This window comes from Gossypium hirsutum, unplaced genomic scaffold (assembly GCF_007990345.1).
Source record: "Gossypium hirsutum isolate 1008001.06 unplaced genomic scaffold, Gossypium_hirsutum_v2.1 scaffold_219, whole genome shotgun sequence".
NCBI lineage: Eukaryota > Viridiplantae > Streptophyta > Magnoliopsida > Malvales > Malvaceae > Gossypium > Gossypium hirsutum.
The window spans coordinates 1-19,796 of NW_024402886.1; the positions used below are offsets into that span (position 1 = coordinate 1).

General features: G+C 37.8%; 1 protein-coding gene and 1 pseudogene across 2 annotated transcripts; both read right to left on the reverse strand.

Moving 5' to 3' along the window:
* Positions 1–115: 115 nt before the first annotated feature.
* On the reverse strand, positions 116–1,430 carry LOC121226494 (transcription initiation factor TFIID subunit 4b-like). 2 transcript variants are annotated; one of them, XM_041110379.1, is made up of 3 exons: positions 1,149–1,430; positions 913–1,018; positions 116–708 (listed from the first exon to the last, which is right to left on the reverse strand). In XM_041110379.1, exons 1-3 carry the CDS (start codon positions 1,185–1,187, stop codon positions 389–391), a joined length of 465 nt encoding a protein of 154 aa, XP_040966313.1. In that variant the 5' UTR covers positions 1,188–1,430; the 3' UTR covers positions 116–388. The 2 variants fall into 2 exon arrangements, with proteins under 2 accessions (XP_040966313.1, XP_040966314.1); XM_041110380.1 differs by having other exon boundaries at positions 133–646.
* Positions 1,431–3,469: 2,039 nt separating this feature from the next.
* Positions 3,470–4,292, reverse strand: LOC107920914 (zinc finger protein ZAT10-like; annotated as a pseudogene).
* Positions 4,293–19,796: the final 15,504 nt, after the last annotated feature.

Sequence of the window (19,796 nt, forward strand, 5' to 3'; positions counted from 1 at the left end):
TTGAAGACAACAGAAAAATCAGAAGAGACGAGCACAATCCATCCTGCCTATTACATCGATTACTCAAGAAACAGTATAATTCTAGCAAATGGATTGAGGTTAAAGATCAACCTTTAGTTTACCGTAAAAGGGTGTGAAGCTGCATCGCTCTGTCTTTATCGAGTTGGGGCAGTAAGGACGGCAACAGCACAGCAAATGGAACTTGTTTTCCTCGATTTACTTGATTATTTGGCTGCTCTGTGCCACCAGCCTGTTGATTACTCATCTTCTGTAATTTTGCATATTGTGATTCACTGTCTTGAATATTGGTTCTCTCCGGTTCACGTGGGATTGACTTCGTTCAGTAGTCTGAATCCCAGCCATTAGAGGAACCTGAGCAGAAACCTGTTCAGCTACTCCTTGTGATGATCGTCCTGGGGTTGCTTTTGTTGTGGTGGTAGACAATTAACTCCTTGCGGAACATCATTTGGCTGTTGTAGACTCCCATAACAAGAAGTCCCTGTTGCTTTTGCTCCATTTCGGATGATCGCTGCTGTGCACTTTGAACAGGTTGTTGGGTGTTGAAAGTTAGCGTTTCCGTCTTGCCCCACGGTTGGCCATTGTGCAAGTGACTGACTAGAAACTCGATTGCTTCCTTGAGACAAAACTGTTCTACTTTAAAAATCATCCGTGAATTTCCCAGTTGAAAAATTTTCATTACAATCGGAGCTAACATAAAAGGAAAGACAACGACAACCTCAATTAGACGGCAGAATATTGGTTTTCTAACAATCTACGTGATTACTGAATTTAATTCTAATGTCACTATTTTTTTAAACCAAATCCAGATTCTTTGCCCTCCAAATTTGAGACCAAGTTTCAGCAAAAAAGAAAAGAAAAGAAAAGAAAACCAAGCAATTTAAATTGTGATACCGGTATCTGAATCAGGTGGCTGAGAAGTGGATGCATCGCCTTCAATATCTCGATTCAAGGCAGCCTGGAACGCCTCAACGTCAGCTCCCGAATGCATGGACTCGTCCTATTATCAGTTTTTTTTTTTTAATTTTAAATACAGAAAATATAACGAATAGTCTTAAACTTATTACGAATTCCATAAATAATGCAAGCAAGAAATATCCAAAACAAAGGGAAAAAAGATAGAGAGAAACCTCATCTTCTTCAAAGAACTTAACTATGGAAGGGTCCATTACTAATGAATTTTTTCCTGTAAACGGCAGGGTGAGTAGGAATCCTTGAGCTTACAGGGCCAAACAATATATGTACAATAATTGAAAATATTATTACATAAAAAAAAAGAAAAAGAAAAATGAGAATAAAAGGATGGAACTTTAAAATGGAAAAATTCAAAAAAAGAGAGGAGTAGTTGTTTTGCAGTGGATCGAGAAAACAGGAAATGTGCTTCATAGAGAGAAAGGAAGAAGCAAACTTCCGGATCAACTGTTGACCAAAGCCCATTAATAAATATGGGAAAGGACCAATTCTACCTTTGATTCAAATACCGGATGTAAGCAGTTTCCTCAGTTGAAGCTTAAGGAAATGCTAACTGGGCTCCAGCCTGCTCTCCATGTTCTTATATCTTTGATTTACAAATGCTTTATTCATTATTCCCTTAAATTATACGATTACAGTTTTTTTTTTCTAAAAAATTAACGGTGTTAAAAGAAATTGGATGAGACATCATTAATCCAAAAGCATCATATCATTGATGAGTTTATTTGGTTTAGAGTGACTTAAATTACTTAATTCAAATTTATAATTACTCTTCCCAACAATATCATCTTAGATTATCAAGTTTAGATCTCTTTTTAAAAAAAAATATAACCGTTGCATCTAAAGTTGAATTCCCATATTAAAACACAGGCAGTTGGGCTCGTATGTCAGCAACACAATGCCCCCAGTCCCGCTAATTCCACACAACACGAACGACAAGCAATTCCCATATACAATAAAATCAAGCCTCTACTTGTTATCTTCTAATAATCCTATAAAAATAAAGCAGAAGGGAAAGAAAAAGAGTTATTTCATTTGGATTAAATTTCTTATACATGTTAATAAAGTGGACTTTTTTTTTACCCAAGTGCAGTTATGTTAATTCTGAGATGAAATTAGTTTATTAAAATTTCAAACTGAATAGTGCATCAAATCGAGTCAAACTCAACAGTACACGTTACTTTTTTGTATATTTCCTTTTATGTTTACTTTTAATAGGTTTCCGCCACCAAACAAGAACGCCGACGTTTTCTCCAAGTCATGTCACTAAAATGTTTAGAAGTTGGAGATGAAGCTTTGTCAAAATGTTCGTTAAAAGATTTTTAATCCACTTTGAATTTTCAATTACATACATAAAAGCAATACCTAACTATTTAGTAATTAGTAACAAGTGGAGCATAACAAAACAAGCTTCTTAAGAGTTTTTTTTTTAATTCATGAGTTTTAAAGTTGGTAATAAATTTTTTTAAGAAAAGTACCGAATCTAACAAATTAATTGAATAAAGAAATGAAATTAAGTTATTAGATCTTGTACTCTATGCAATTTTAGTATTTGTATTTAATTTTTTTTTAGTTTTTGTATTTTTAAATTTTGAAAATTTTAATCATGATGAAATGATAGCTAATAAATTTATTAAGTGAAGTTTTATTATTTTCAAAATTTTATGCATCAAATATATTACATATGTAATACTAGGTCAGTTTGTTATTTCACATATTTAAAAAAAAATCAATTAATAAATTTAATGGCTATCGCTTGCATTAAGATTGATATTTTAAAATTAAAAAAATATAGCGACTAAGAATAATCTTGTTGAAGAACATGGATTAAATTTATCACTTTAGAAATAATACAAGACTAATAGTATAATTTAACCAAATATATTTAACTCTTACAATTTAGTTTAGACTAAAATTTTAAAATTCAAAAAAAAATATAAAATATATTTAATCAAATTAATATACAAGCAGTATATCTACAAGTTATGCAAAGTAGACGGCGAGAATTTGACCAATAAAAAAACTGGGGACTCGGTGAATCCAAATATGCATTGTATTAGCATTGATTGAATCAATACGGAAGTGATGATGATGAAGAAGAAAGTATCAGATCAAAAGCCACCACTAACTCAATCACTTTCCCACACGAAAACAGCATGTATATGCGGAAAGAAATGAATCACAAATCAACTTATTAGCCGCCCCATCACGTACACCCCCACTTCATGCCTATCTTCCTAACCACAACCATTCGACCCAAAATGACTTTGTAAACTAAATATTATTAATTACGACAACCAAACAATAACACATGCAACATACACCTCATCTCTATGGGCTGTTATTAGCCTTTAGCTACTTTTTTCTTTGCTGCCCACGTTTTGCGTAGAGAATAAATCGTAAGAGGAATTAAAGTAATTGAATTGAGTAATTAATTTAAAAAAAAAACTTGCTGCCATTGAGACCAATGAATGTCCATGTGCTATGTACAAAAAAAAAACAAAAAAAAATGGAATCTGGCCTAAAATTTAGTTGACTTCAATTTTGGGTGGCCTCTGCATCAAGAGACATGGTTTCTTACTAGGGTGTGGGCTTTCAACTTCATCATCACCGCCGGAAACAAATAAATTAGCCGGTGAGAATGCAGGAAGACCCGGTATATTCAGATCAAAGTCCCGGTGGGTGGTATTGGTTGAGGTTGAACTCACTCCTTCAGATGTAATGCTACCGGTATTCGCTGCCCCACCTTCATAGTGGCATCGCTTATGGCCTCCCAAGGCCTGGCCAGAAGGGAAGCTTTTGTGACAGATTGAACACTCGTGGGACCTACCGCTTGGGTTTGATCCAACGGCTGATAAGGTCGTTGGCGTTGAGTGGTCATCGTTGCCTCCTGAAAGTTTACGGTGGCTGGCTTTGTGGCCACCCAAAGCCTGGTAAGAATTAAAGGCCTTGTTGCAAACGCTGCACTACTAGGTGCCAAGTTTTTGGTGAGTCAAAGTAGTGGAGGTCGTTCGAGGAGCACCGCCGCGTGCTAACATAATAAGGCAGAGAGCGACGTATTCTTCCTCGGTGGGAACATGGTCATCGTCCAAGCGTGGTCGCTTGGAACGCTTACGCTTGGTGAAGGAATCGAGGCAGTGTAAATTGGTATCTTGGAAGTGAAAAGGAGCAGCAGCGTTTGTTGGGGAGTTAAGAGCTTCTAAAGCCATCTGATTGAAGCACTGAAAATGAGCCAAGGTTTTCAAAAAGCAAAGAAGAAATTGAGAGTTGGAAGAGTGAGTGAGAGTGAAGGGGATTTTATAAGGGAAGGGAAGGGAAGGGAAGTTGCGTGGCTAGTGAATTGATGAGAAATGTGAAAGTAAAGCTTTTAGTTGATTTATTAAAATAAAATTACACAAGTAGTTGGGTTAGCTATATTCCGCACGAGGGTGGAAAAAGCAAATAGAAAAGCGAGTGAGTTTGGTCTACTTGGTGGCGTCGGTCAAATAAAAGCCTTCCGAGTTTGAAGTAGTATAGGGTGGGCCCTTCTTCCATTTAAGCGAGTGATACAAGAAGCAAGACGGCTACCAAGTCAAATATCATCCCTTTAAGAGTTGAAAACCAAACGCCGCCTTTTTTTTTTTTTTTGTCTCTAGGGTTAGTTTATTGCTTTTGAAACCTGTTTTTAAAAATGGTTGTGAAAAAATAATTTTTGAGAATATATTTTAAAAGTTTAGTTAATATTTAAGTGTTTAATTTTGTTGCATGAAAATATTTTTGAGAAATAAAATATCTATTTTAGATATAGTGTTATAAACTAATAAATATGAATTTAAATAATATTTAAATAATTTATAATAGAAAAGTAATTACATATCCAATATAAATATTATATAAATATATTATAAAGTTTAAAATTATATTTATTCTTAAAATGCTTTTGCCAAAGTATAAGTTCAAGGGCGAGGCCAAAACAATTTTTTAGGATGAGCCGAATGAAATTTTAATTTTTATAGTATATCTTTATAATTTTTAAATAATTAAATTAAATTTTTATAATTTTAAAGGGTCTAAGTATAATTTTAACTTTATTAATTTAAAATTTTAAAAAAATTTAGAGGGCCTAAATAATAATTTTTTATTTTAGGGGGTCGGGGCCCATACCACCCCCTTAAAATCGCCTCTGTATAAGCTATAAAAATTTTTTTTTGCTTTTGAGTTCAAAAGTACTTGTCAAAAATAATTCCGACTTAAAAAGTTATTTGTTTAATACTACTTATGGCTCTAATACTTTTGAGAAGCAATACTAAACTAAGCTTAACAGTGTTTAAATTTTTTATAAATTTATTAATAATCCTTAATTTTAATGTTAAGATAAATTGCAACTAAGGTAATTAAATTGTTAGTATATTTACCTAATGTATCTCAACATTTTTAAAAACTTAAAAAAGAGAAATCTTTATATTAGTTAACTAGCTATTAAAAAAAATTATAAATGTTTATTTAAAATTTATTTTTTAGCCTTTAGAGAGCAAAATTATCTATTAATCTATCATAATAAATCTCGTATAAGATTTCTTTTTCAATTAATAAAATATGTAAACCATTTAATTTTTTGTGAGACATTGTTAATCTTAAGTAAGATTTTATCAATTTTAGTTTTAAGAAAATTTTCTCGGTTGATTCAACATAAACATGAATAGTTAACATTATACACATTTGGAAAGGAATAAACTCTTTACATATAATTATGTCAATTGAGTGTCATTTTCCAATTTGATAGTTTCTTTCAAAATATTCAATTTTAGAAACAAATCTAATCCAACAATATTTATATGACTTCCATGTTTCAAAGAATTTTCAAGATTAAGACAATATACTTTCAAATTTTCATAATCTAATGACTTTATTTTTTCTATATTCAATAAAAAAACCAAAATATATTTATATATTTTAAATTATTCAAATCTATTTTAGAGAGAAAAAATGCTTAATCTACTATGTATAAAAAATAATCAATTCTAAAATATTCTTGAGGAGCTTTTATCGTTTCATTATCAACATTTTTATCAAATCGCTTATTTCTATGAATAATACATTTTTCACGTAATTTAGATTCTATTTCTCAATAGTTATTTTTTTAGCACACATCATAGCATTGTGGAATCTGTTGAAAAATATGAAAATGAGGAATAAGCGCCGAAGGAGTTCCCACTCCTAGCTAATTGGGACAGTCAAGACTTTTTCTATATTAGTGTTGTTATTGAATTAAAATAATTTTGTGTTAATTATGTGGAATGTATCTAGCCCATCAATGAATATCATATCACTTGAGGAAACATATTTGGAAGATTGAATCGGATCGGATCAACCTTATGTAATCCATTAGATCATGAATATAAGATTGGATAGGATTGGACTGGAGTATGCATTTTTAGCTGCCAAGAGTCCATGTTGACCTTGTTCATTATTATTATATACTCAACTTATAATGTGGTTTTTTACAGGGATTGTAATAGATTTTATTTATTTGTGGAGCTTGAAATATTATAGTTACGACTTCCCTAACATGTTTGTGACAATGATTTTTTTAAGAGTCAGACTCAGTATATGATTTTATAGAATTTTTCATCTTTTCACTAAAGAAGAAAATAATTTGTTAGAGTTGAGTAACTCGAACCCTTGTTAAAATAAAATCCAGTGGTAAAATAAAATAAAATAAAAATCTATATAGAACTATACTTCTTTTATTTTACATTGATTAGAATAATGTTTTTCAACCTTACTACACTTTATCTATTTGACATTGATTAGAATAAGGTTTTTCAACTTATAAATAGATATAGTCTAAAATCTTCTTATATCAATCGAATTTGACATTAGTGAATTTTTTTTCCTTTCCCTGTGGTTTTTCCCAAAAAGGGTTTTCCATGTAAAATTTATGTGCTTTATTTTTCTTTTTATTATTGTTTTGCTATCATTCTATATTTTCATTATCGACGTTAGTTCTAAAAACTGGTATCAGAACTTTTTTGGGTTACTTGTCTTGATCACGGTAATGAAAACATTGAAGTATGATATTTCACTGTTAGATTGCAACACCAAATTCACATTGTGGCAGATCAAGATACAGGCAGTTCTTGTGCAAATGGGTTTGGAGGATGCCTACTGGGGATAGATAAGATGCCTTTGGCATTGACGGAGGAAGAGAAAAAGTGTAAAGATAGAAAGACTTTAACACAATTACATTTGCATTTGTTGAATGAAATTCTATAGGACGTGATGAAGGAGAAGACTGCCGCTACATTATGGGAAAAACTGTAGCAACTATGCATGTCAAAAAACTAGCAAGTTGCATATAAAGCAGCGTCTTTATGCTCATCGTTTGGAGGAAGGTGTGTCTGTGCACGAACACTTAATTGTGTTTAAAGAAATTCTCTCAGACCTAGAGGCCATTGAGGTTCAGTATGATAAAAAATATTTAGGTTTAATTCTACTTTGTTCGTTGCCTCTTCTTATTCAACCTTTAGAGATACGATTTTGTATAGCCGCGAATCTTTCACAGTTGGTGAAGTCCATGCTTCTTTAACCTCGTATGACAAGATGATCTTGTGGTTGGATCCGACTCATGTAGAGGATTTCATTATTTGTGGGAGACAAGACAAAATACTGATGATAATTGCAGGAGGACAAATACAAATGAATGAAATCCTCGCAGTAAATCTAAAGGTAGATCAAGATCTTCAAATAGAGGTAAAACCTATAAATTCTGTAAGAAGAAAGGGAACATTAAATTTGAGTGCTATAAGTTACAGAATAAGAGAAAAAGAGAGGCTGTGAATCAAAAGGGAAAACAACCAAAACAATATGGTGAAGCTGATGTTGTAAAAAACTACAATGATGTGAACTCCTAGTTGCTTCTACCGACAACTCTAAAGTGAGCGAGGAGTGAATCCTCAATTCTGGTTGCACATTCCATATAAGTCTCAATTGGGATTGGTTTGCAACATATGAAATAGTGTCTGAAAGTGTTGTTTTGATGGAAAATACTGCTTCATGTAAAATCGTAGGTATTGGCATGATTAAAATTAAGATGTTCGATGGAGTCGTTAGAACACTTAGTGGCGTACAACATGTACCAAAATTGAAGAGAAATTTGATTTCGTTGAGTACTCTTGATTCAAAAAAGCACAAGTACACAACTGGAAGTGGGGTTCTAAAGATTAGCAAAAGTTCCTTCGTTGTGATGAAAGAGTAGAGAAAGACTGCCAAGTTATATGTTTTGCAAGGTTTTCCTGTTACTGGTAATGCAGCCGTCGCTTCCTCTTCTTTGTCAGATGATGGTGTTACTAGACTTTGGCATATGCATATAGGGCATGTGAGTGAGAACGACATGACAAAATTAAGCAAAAGAGGACTTTTTGATGGACAAGGCATTAGAAAACTGAAGTTCTGTGAGCACTGCGTTTTTGGGAAGTAAAAGAGAGTTTGTGTGACAGCCCAAAGTTGACCCTAGTCGGGAAGTGGTTTCGGGACCGCTAAACCGAGTCACCGAAATGTTTGAATGTGATACTTATTGTGTAGAATATGTAATTATGAATGTGTGAAAATTTCAAGCTTCAATTTGGTTGATTTCATGTGAATTTAGTCAATAGGACTTATGTGAGAAAATTCTAAAATGTGATAGGTCAATGTGTGAGGACCTATTAGTGCATGTGGACAAAGGGGGGGACTTGCATGTCAAATTCCCCCCCTAATGAGTAGTGGCCGGCCATGACAAGGAAGGATGGGCAAACATGTCATGAAACATGTTTTGTTAGTGGAAGAATAAAATAAGGAGTATGGGTAATAAAGAAATGGAAAACAAAAGAAAAAAAATGTGTGTGTAGTGTTTGTCCCCCCATTGCCGTGAGCTAAAGAAGAGAAAGGGGGGGATTTTGTTCATCCTTTTCTCATCTTCATGCTTGCCAAAACTAGAAAGAAAACAAAGAAAAATTTTCTCATCCTTTGGTTCATCCTTGGCCAAAAATTTTAAGGAGGAAAGAAGAAGAAAGGTGAAGAGATTCGGCCATGCATGTAGCTAGGCTAAGGTATGTTTGATGATGTTCCATGAGAGGCATGCATGTTTTAGTTGTTAGCTTGAGTTCTACCTAACCCATGGTCTAAATCTTGCTATGTGATGGAAATGGCACTTGACCATGGATGAATCATTCTTGGTTGATGTTTGATGTTGTGGTGATGAGGCATGAGGATGAGTTAAGATTCGGCCTAGGTGGAGGTTGTGTTAATGCCATTGCATGCAAAATATGAAGCTTGTTAATGATGCATGTGATGATGGCTTGATGATTCTTGAACCTCCTTTTTAGCATTTTTTTTTGTGTGAGCACATATGTGCATTGGTTGCTAAATGGAGAAGAATCGGCTAGCAAGATGTGTGCTAAGGCCGAATGTAACTTTGCATGTTAATGAGCAATGCATGTGTTAAATTGATGAAAAGGGGGAGGATGCTTTACTAGTGTGTATATGTGTGTATTAAGTGTTGAAATCGACCCCAAAAATGGACATGCATATTCGGCCAAGGGCAAAGAAATTAGCTAATATGTTGTGTTGATGCATGATTTTTGCATGTATGAGACTTTAATGTCTAATGTATAAATATGGGCTAAGTGCCTTGTGTTCATCTTTTGATGCCTAAATGATGAAATCAATTTATTTGTTTGATTAAGCTCAAGAGCAAAGGGAAATAAAACCGATAAAGGGAAGGAAAAAGTGGTTGAATAGCTAGCGGAATCGTTCGACAACACCCGAGGTAAGTTCTTGAGTAAGAGAGCTTAAATTTCGATGTGATTAAATCATGCTCTATGTGTGGCTATTAGCCGAATGTGCAAGGACAATATGTGCCTTATGTTTGAGTTTCGTAAACGAAAATGAAATATGAATGTACCATGAATTATTGTTAGATGTGCATGATTAATTGAATGCTGTCCGGGCTAAGTCCCGAAGGCTTTGTGCTAAGCGAATATATCCGGACTAAGATCCGAAGCCTTTGTGCGAGATACTAAATCCGGGTTAAGTCCCGAGGGCATTCGTGCGAGTTATTAAAGCCGGGTTAAGTCCCGAAGGCATTCGTGCGAGTTGTTAAATCCGGGTTACGTCCCGAAGGCATGGTGTGAGTTACTAAAACCGGGCTATGTCCCGAAGGCATTTGAACGAGGAGCTATATCCGGTTAAATCCCGAAGGTACGTGATTGGTAATGAATGAGCTTGCTGTAAAATTCCAGCGAATACTCGAAAAACATCCCAATATGGGGATATGTTACGTATGTGTTGAATTAAATCGAGCCCTTACAAATAAATGTTCGCTCAGTTGATAAACGAGCTATCGGCCTTCGGCTAAGTTAGTCTATTGTGTATGTGCATAAGGGTTGTTAATGTTGTGAAGCAAGTTAATATCGATAAATTGCGTATTATGAAATATTCCGTTTAGCTAAATGTGTGATATTCTTTGTTTATGCTGGAATTCCTTGCTCAAACTTACTAAGCATAAATTGCTTACTCGTTACATTGCTCCTCTGTTTTATAGATTTTTGGTTCTCCAGCTATCGGACTCGGGATCTGAAGTCGAAGTCGCCCACACTATCAAAGGCTCTTTTGGGTACTATTTTGGTTGAATTTTGTTATGGCATGTATAGGACTACCCATTGTTGTCTTTCGAGTACTTTATGAAATGTATAAGTGTACAGCCATGCGAAAATGGCTTGTAGAAGTGGAGTATGGCATTAGACCATTCGTATTTATGAATGTATAGATGGTTTCATGATGTAACTATGTTGGATGGAAGTGTTGAGCAAATGATCAGCCACTAGAATGGCTAAGTATGATCATATGTGGGCTTATGTATGACAAGGCCCTAGTTGGTCCATGAAACCCCAAATTAGGTAAGGTTCATTTGAAAACAGAAGCTGATAGCAGCAGTGGTGTGGATTGGAAAAATCACAAGAATTCGTAGGAGTGGAATTAAATAGTGAATAAATTATGTAATCGAACCTTGATGAATCTACTTTCATATGGAAGTAACGAAACAATTATAGGAACAGTACAGAAAGAGATATTCGGGTTCTTGTGGAACAGGGCCAGAACAGTTTCTGGATTCACTGTTCCGCCTTTGGAAATTCACTATAAATTGACCAGAGATAATTAGGGGTCATACCATATATGTATGGATTCCTCTCTGAGTCTAGTTTCCATAGAAACAAACGGCATCAGTATTGAAGCTCTGTGCAGAGAGATATCCCAGTCGTAATGGGAAAAGGTCAGTGTAGTCGACCCCTGTAACATGGGAGACTTTGACTAATAAACTGTACTAATTGGCCCGACCAAAAATTCTAGAAAAAAATCCATAGGTGGGGACATGAGTCTAGTTTCAGGGAAAAATCACAAAACTGATTTTTGAGTTGTGAAACTCAAGATATGATTTTTGAAGCGACTAGTACTCAGACTGGGCAGTGTCTGGAAAAATTTTTCAAAGTTTGTTAACATCTCGTGTCCGACTCCGGTGTCGGTCTCGGGTTCGGGGTGTTACATTTTATTGGTATCAGAGCTACGGTTTAGTCGATTCTAGGACTACCGTAATGTTTTGGGTCTAGCTATACATGCCATTTTATGTGATTACTTGATAGTGTGGTGATTTCTGACAATCGTAAATGTGTTTATTTATAGTAATGGATCCCGATCGTGACCGAGAAGTAGCTGATGATCTTGAGAGTGTAGCGCCTGCTCCCGCACAAGGGACAGTGCCGGCGACTCTCAACCTAATGCTAGTAATCAGAATGATGAAGCTAGACAAGCATTCTATAGCGTGATGAATGATTGGTTTAACCAATACATTCGAACTAATATGGCTGTTCCACAACCTCCATTCCCGACAAATACTACCCCCGACCTACAATACCACCGGTAACGGACCAAATAAGGTCAAATAAGCCCCCAGTTGACAGAATCCGAAAACATGGGGCTACTGAATTTAAGGCTATGGATAGCGATGATGCCGAGCAAGCTGAATTTTGGCTGGACAACACTATCCGGGTACTCGATGAGCTATCTTGTACACCCGATGAATGCCTAAAGTGTGCTATCTCCTTGCTACGTGATTCTGCCTACTATTGGTGGAGTACTCTGACTTCTATTGTGCCCCGAGGCAAGTAACTTGGGAGTTTTTCCAAACTGAGTTTCGGAAAAAGTATATCAGTCAGAGATTTGTTGATCAAAAACGGAAGGAATTTCTTGAGCTTAAGCAAGGCTCCATGTCGGTTACTGATTACGAGCGAAAATTTGTTAGACTTAGCAAATACGCTCGGGAATGTGTTTCGTCCGAAGCTATTATGTGTAAACGCTTCGAGGATGGGCTGAATGAAGATATAAAAATGTTCGTTGGCGTTCTTGAAATACAAGAGTTCGTGGTACTTGTTGAACGAGCTTGTAAAGCCGAAGAGCTTAGAAAAGAAAAGCAAAGAGTTGATGAGGGAACTGGAGAGTTTCGTAAAAGATCCTCGGGGAGGTCTCTTCAACAGACATCGAAGAGATTTCGAGATGATGCGGGCCAGTTTAGAGGCACTTCGGGCCTTTTTGGACGAGATCGTGATCGACCCCCTGTGGGTACACGAGGCACTTCGGTCGCCAGTGTTGGGAATGAACGTCGAGACAGGACGAAATGCCGATATTGCGGTAAATGGCATTCGGGGAGTTGTAGATTTCCTGACCGCTCCTGTTACAAATGCGGATCAGTGGACCACTTCATTAAAGATTGCCCGAGGTTGTCGGGGCAGAATGCAAATCAGAGTGGGAGACCGGTGCTACCACTGCTCGAGGTAGACCATCTGGAAATATGGGCAATGCTGGTGGTGGTCAGAGAGGATCTAGAGATGATATAACCAGATCCGAGCCCGTGCGCCTGCTAGAGCTTATGCTATACGTGCCCGCGAGGATGCTTCTTCGCCTGATGTTATTACCGGTACATTCACCCTCTTTGATACTAATGTAATTGCTTTGATTGACCCCGGTTCTACTCATTCTTACATATGTGAAACCTTAGCATCCAGTAAGACTTTACCTATTGAGTCTACTGAGTTCGTAATTCGGGTGTCAAATCCCTTGGGTCGTTACGTGCTTGTCGACAAAGTGTGTAAGAAATGTCCCCTGGAAATTCGAGGTTCCTGTTTCCCGGCGAACTTGATGCTCTTGCCGTTTGATGAATTTGATGTTATCCTTGGTTTGGATTGGTTGACCGCGCATGATGCGATTGTGAATTGCAAGAGCAAGACTATTGATTTGAGATGCGCAAATAACGAAGTAGTCCGAATTGAGTCTGCGACTTAGAGGGGATGCCAGCTGTAATATCAGCAATGTTGGCACAGAAATATGTAAGAAAAGGGTGCGAAGCATACCTTGCGTATGTACTTGGTGACAAAGAATTAGAAAAGAAACCCGAATCTGTGCCGGTGGTTTGTGAATACCCGGATGTTTTTCCGGAAGAATTACCGGGTTTACCACCTGTTCGGGAGGTAGAGTTTGGTATTGAGCTTGTACCTGGGACTACGCCGATTTCGATAGCTCCGTATCGTATGGCACCAACCGAGTTAAAGGAGTTGAAAGCTCAGTTGCAAGAACTGACGGATAGAGGTTTCGCTCGACCAAGTTTCTCACCTTGGGGTGCACCAGTATTGTTCGTGAAAAAGAAGGACGGAACCATGAGGTTGTGCATTGACTATCGTCAGCTGAATAAAGTGACGATAAAGAACAAATATCCGTTGCCGCGCATCGATGATTTGTTCGACCAACTGAAGGGAGCCTCAGTGTTCTCAAAAATAGATTTGAGATCGGGCTATTATCAGTTGCGAATCCGAGATTCAGATATTCCCAAAACTGCCTTCAGAACGAGATATGGTCACTACGAATTCTTAGTGATGCCGTTTGGGCTCACTAATGCCCCTGCAGTATTTATGGATTTGATGAATCGGATCTTCAGACCGTATTTGGATCGGTTCGTAGTGGTGTTCATTGATGACATTTTGGTCTATTCAAGAGACGAGACCGAACATGCTGAGCATCTGAGGCTAGTGCTGCAAATTTTGCGGGATAAGCAGTTATATGCTAAGTTCAGTAAGTGTGAGTTCTGGTTAAGAGAGGTTAGCTTCTTGGGTCATGTGGTATCCGCGTCGGGTATTCGAGTTGACCCGAACAAAATTCAGCCATACTTGACTGGAAACCTCCGAGAAATGTTACTGAAGTTCGGAGCTTTTTGGGGCTCGCCGGTTATTACCGACGATTTGTGAAAGGTTTCTCGATGATAGCCACACCAATGACGAAGCTACTTCAAAAGGATGTTAAGTTCGAGTGGACGGAGAAATGTCAGAAAAGTTTCGACCAACTGAAAACTCATTTGACTGAAGCTCCAATTTTGGTGCAACCCGAATCAGGTAAAGAGTTTGTCATTTATAGTGACGCATCCCTACTTGGGTTGGGTTGCGTATTGATGCAAGAAGGTCGAGTCGTGGCCTATGCGTCGAGACAATTGAAGCCACACGAGAGGAATTATCCGACCCATGATCTCGAACTAGCTGCCATCGTGTTTGCTTTAAAAATATGGCGACATTATCTGTTTGGTGAGAAGTGCCATGTATTTTCGGATCACAAAAGTCTCAAATATTTGATGACTCAACGAGACTTGAATCTGCGACAAAGACGTTGGCTTGAGTTGTTGAAAGATTACGAGCTTGTCATTGATTACCACCCGGGAAAGGCTAACGTGGTTGCGGACGCCTTAAGCCGGAAGTCATTGTTTGCTTTTCGAGCGATGAACGTGCATTTGTCTGTTCTACCAGACAGTGTGTTAGTAGCTGAATTAAAAGCTAAACCATTGTTGACTCACCAAATTCGTGAAGCTCAGAAAGTCGATGATGAATTGGTTGCAAAACGGGCTAAGTGTTTTCCGAACGAGGAATCGGAGTTTCAAATTGATGATGATGATTGTTTGAGGTTCAGAAATCGTTTGTGTGTTCCAAGGAATTCGGAACTCATTTCGATGATTCTGAACGAAGCCGATTGTAGCCAAATGTCAATTCACCCGGGGAGTACGAAAATGTACAATGATTTGAAACGTCAATTTTGGTGGCATGGTATGAAACGGGACATCTCTGACTTTGTTTCGAGATGTTTAATATGTCAACAAGTGAAAGCGGAACATCAAGTGCCTTCAGGATTACTCCAGCCGATCATGATACCCGAGTGGAAATGGGATCGAGTCACAATGGACTTTGTGTCCGGACTGCCCTTGTCAGCAAGTAAGAAGGATGCGATATGGGTTATTGTTGATAGACTGACTAAGTCGGCTCATTTCATCCCCGTACGTACGGATTTTTCATTGGAGAAACTAGCTGAATTGTACGTTTATCAAATTGTGAGATTACACGGGGTACCTGTTTCTATCGTGTCGGATAGAGATCGAGATTCACCTCACGATTTTGGAAGAAATTGCAAGAAGCTCTGGGTACCAAGCTGCATTTTAGCACTGCTTTTCACCCCCAAACCGATGGTCAATCCGAGAGGATAATTCAGTTACTTGAGGATATGTTGAGATGTTGCATCCTCGAGTTCAGTAGTTCATGGGAACGGTATTTACCTTTGATTGAATTCGCTTACAACAATAGTTTTCAATCAAGTATTAAGATGGCACCTTACGAGGCTTTGTACGGTCGTAAATGCCGTACACCATTGTTTTGGACCGAGCTCGGTGAAAGCAAAATTTTCGGAGTTGATTTGATTAGAGATGCTGAACAGAAAGTAAAGGTAATCCGTGAAAGTCTGAAGGTAGCCACGGATCGTCAGAAATCGTACGCAGATTTGAAACGAAAAGACATCGAGTATCAGGTGGGAGACAAAGTGTTCCTTAAGGTTTCACCTTGGAAAAAGATACTCAGGTTCGGCCGTAAGGGCAAGTTGAGCCCAAGATTCATTGGGCCGTACAAAATCTCCGAACGAGTTGGTCCGGTTGCGTATAGATTGATTTTGCCCCCGGAGCTTGAAAAGATTCATGACGTCTTTCATGTTTCGATGCTTCGACGCTATCGATCTGATCCATCGCATATAATTAGCCCATCAGAGGTTGAAATTCAAGTCGACATGAGCTATGAAGAAGAACCGATGCGTATCCTAGCTCGTGAAGTGAAGGAGTTGCGAAACAAAAGAGTTCCGCTAGTAAAGGTGTTATGGCTCAAACACGGGATCGAGGAAGCAACTTGGGAGACCGAGAGCTCGATGAAAGAACGATACCCAAACCTATTTACCGGTAAGATTTTGGGGACGAAAATTTCTTAAGTGGGGGAGAGTTGTGACAGCCCAAAGTTGACCCTAGTCGGGAAGTGGTTTCGGGACCGCTAAACCGAGTCACCGAAATGTTTGAATGTGATACTTATTGTGTAGAATATGTAATTATGAATGTGTGAAAATTTCAAGCTTCAATTTGGTTGATTTCATGTGAATTTAGTCAATAGGACTTATGTGAGAAAATTCTAAAATGTGATAGGCAATGTGTGAGGACCTATTAGTGCATGTGGACAAAGGGGGGACTTGCATGTCAAATTCCCCCCCCTAATGAGTAGTGGCCGGCCATGACAAGGAAGGATGGGCAAAACATGTCATGAAACATGTTTTGTTAGTGGAAGAATAAAATAAGGAGTATGGGTAATAAAGAAATGGAAAACAAAAGAAAAAAAAATGTGTGTGTAGTGTTTGTCCCCCCATTGCCGTGAGCTAAAGAAGAGAAAGGGGGGGATTTTGTTCATCCTTTTCTCATCTTCATGCTTGCCAAAAACTAGAAAGAAAAACAAAGAAAAATTTTCTCATCCTTTGGTTCATCCTTGGCCAAAAATTTTAAGGAGGAAAGAAGAAGAAAGGTGAAGAGATTCGGCCATGCATGTAGCTAGGCTAACGTATGTTTGATGATGTTCCATGAGAGGCATGCATGTTTTAGTTGTTAGCTTGAGTTCTACCTAACCCATGGTCTAAATCTTGCTATGTGATGGAAATGGCACTTGACCATGGATGAATCATTCTTGGTTGATGTTTGATGTTGTGGTGATGAGGCATGAGGATGAGTTAAGATTCGGCCTAGGTGGAGGTTGTGTTAATGCCATTGCATGCAAAATATGAAGCTTGTTAATGATGCATGTGATGATGGCTTGATGATTCTTGAACCTCCTTTTTAGCATTTTTTTTTGTGTGAGCACATATGTGCATTGGTTGCTAAATGGAGAAGAATCGGCTAGCAAGATGTGTGCTAAGGCCGAATGTAACTTTGCATGTTAATGAGCAATGCATGTGTTAAATTGATGAAAAGGGGGAGGATGCTTTACTAGTGTGTATATGTGTGTATTAAGTGTTGAAATCGACCCCAAAAATGGACATGCATATTCGGCCAAGGGCAAAGAAATTAGCTAATATGTTGTGTTGATGCATGATTTTTGCATGTATGAGACTTTAATGTCTAATGTATAAATATGGGCTAAGTGCCTTGTGTTCATCTTTTGATGCCTAAATGATGAAATCAATTTATTTGTTTGATTAAGCTCAAGAGCAAAGGGGAAATAAAACCGATAAAGGGAAGGAAAAAGTGGTTGAATAGCTAGCGGAATCGTTCGACAACACCCGAGGTAAGTTCTTGAGTAAGAGAGCTTAAATTTCGATGTGATTAAATCATGCTCTATGTGTGGCTATTAAGCCGAATGTGCAAGGACAATATGTGCCTTATGTTTGAGTTTCGTAAACGAAAATGAAATATGAATGTACCATGAATTATTGTTAGATGTGCATGATTAATTGAATGCTGTCCGGGCTAAGTCCCGAAGGCTTTGTGCTAAGCGAATATATCCGGACTAAGATCCGAAGGCCTTTGTGCGAGATACTAAATCCGGGTTAAGTCCCGAGGGCATTCGTGCGAGTTATTAAAGCCGGGTTAAGTCCCGAAGGCATTCGTGCGAGTTGTTAAATCCGGGTTACGTCCCGAAGGCATGGTGTGAGTTACTAAAACCGGGCTATGTCCCGAAGGCATTTGAACGAGGAGCTATATCCGGTTAAATCCCGAAGGTACGTGATTTGGTAATGAATGAGCTTGCTGTAAAATTCCAGCGAATACTCGAAAAACATCCCAATATGGGGATATGTTACGTATGTGTTGAATTAAATCGAGCCCTTACAAATAAATGTTCGCTCAGTTGATAAACGAGCTATCGGCCTTCGGCTAAGTTAGTCTATTGTGTATGTGCATAAGGGTTGTTAATGTTGTGAAGCAAGTTTAATATCGATAAATTGCGTATTATGAAATATTCCGTTTAGCTAAATGTGTGATATTCTTTGTTTATGCTGGAATTCCTTGCTCAAACTTACTAAGCATAAATTGCTTACTCGTTACATTGCTCCTCTGTTTTATAGATTTTTGGTTCTCCAGCTATCGGACTCGGGATCTCGAAGTCGAAGTCGCCCACACTATCAAAGGCTCTTTTGGGTACTATTTTGGTTGAATTTTGTTATGGCATGTATAGGACTACCCATTGTTGTCTTTCGAGTACTTTATGAAATGTATAAGTGTACAGCCATGCGAAAATGGCTTGTAGAAGTGGAGTATGGCATTAGACCATTCGTATTTATGAATGTATAGATGGTTTCATGATGTAACTATGTTGGAGTGGAAGTGTTGAGCAAATGATCAGCCACTAGAATGGCTAAGTATGATCATATGTGGGCTTATGTATGACAAGGCCCTAGTTGGTCCATGAAACCCCAAATTAGGTAAGGTTCATTTTGAAAACAGAAGCTGATAGCAGCAGTGGTGTGGATTGGAAAAATCACAAGAATTCGTAGGAGTGGAATTAAATAGTGAATAAATTATGTAATCGAACCTTGATGAATCTACTTTCATATGGAAGTAACGAAACAATTATAGGAACAGTACAGAAAGAGATATTCGGGTTCTTGTGGAACAGAGCCAGAACAGTTTCTGGATTCACTGTTCCGCCTTTGGAAATTCACTATAAATTGACCAGAGATAATTAGGGGTCATACCATATATGTATGGATTCCTCTCTGAGTCTAGTTTCCATAGAAACAAACGGCATCAGTATTGAAGCTCTGTGAAGAGAGATATCCCAGTCGTAATGGGAAAAGGTCAGTGTAGTCGACCCCTGTAACATGGGAGACTTTGACTAATAAACTGTACTAATTGGCCCGACCAAAAATTCTAGAAAAAAATCCATAGGTGGGGACATGAGTCTAGTTTCAGGGAAAAATCACAAAACTGATTTTTGAGTTGTGAAACTCAAGATATGATTTTTGAAGCGACTAGTACTCAGACTGGGCAGTGTCTGGAAAAATTTTTCAAAGTTTGTTAACATCTCGTGTCCGACTCCGGTGTCGGTCTCGGGTTCGGGGTGTTACAGTCAGCCTATCGACAACAACCCAAATCGCATCTTTCTTACTTGCTGACAATGGCAGTCCGGACACAAAGTCCATTGTGACTCGATCCCATTTCCACTCAGGTATCATGATCGGCTGAAGTAATCCTGAAGGCACTTGATGTTCCGCTTTCACTTGTTGACATATTAAACATCTCGAAACAAAGTCGGAGATTTCTCGTTTCATACCATGCCACCAAAATCGACGTTTCAAATCGTTGTACATTTTCATACTCCCCGGGTGAATTGACATTCGGCTACAATGGGCTTCGTTCAGAATCATCAAAATGAGTTCTGAATTCCCTGGAACACACAAACGACTTC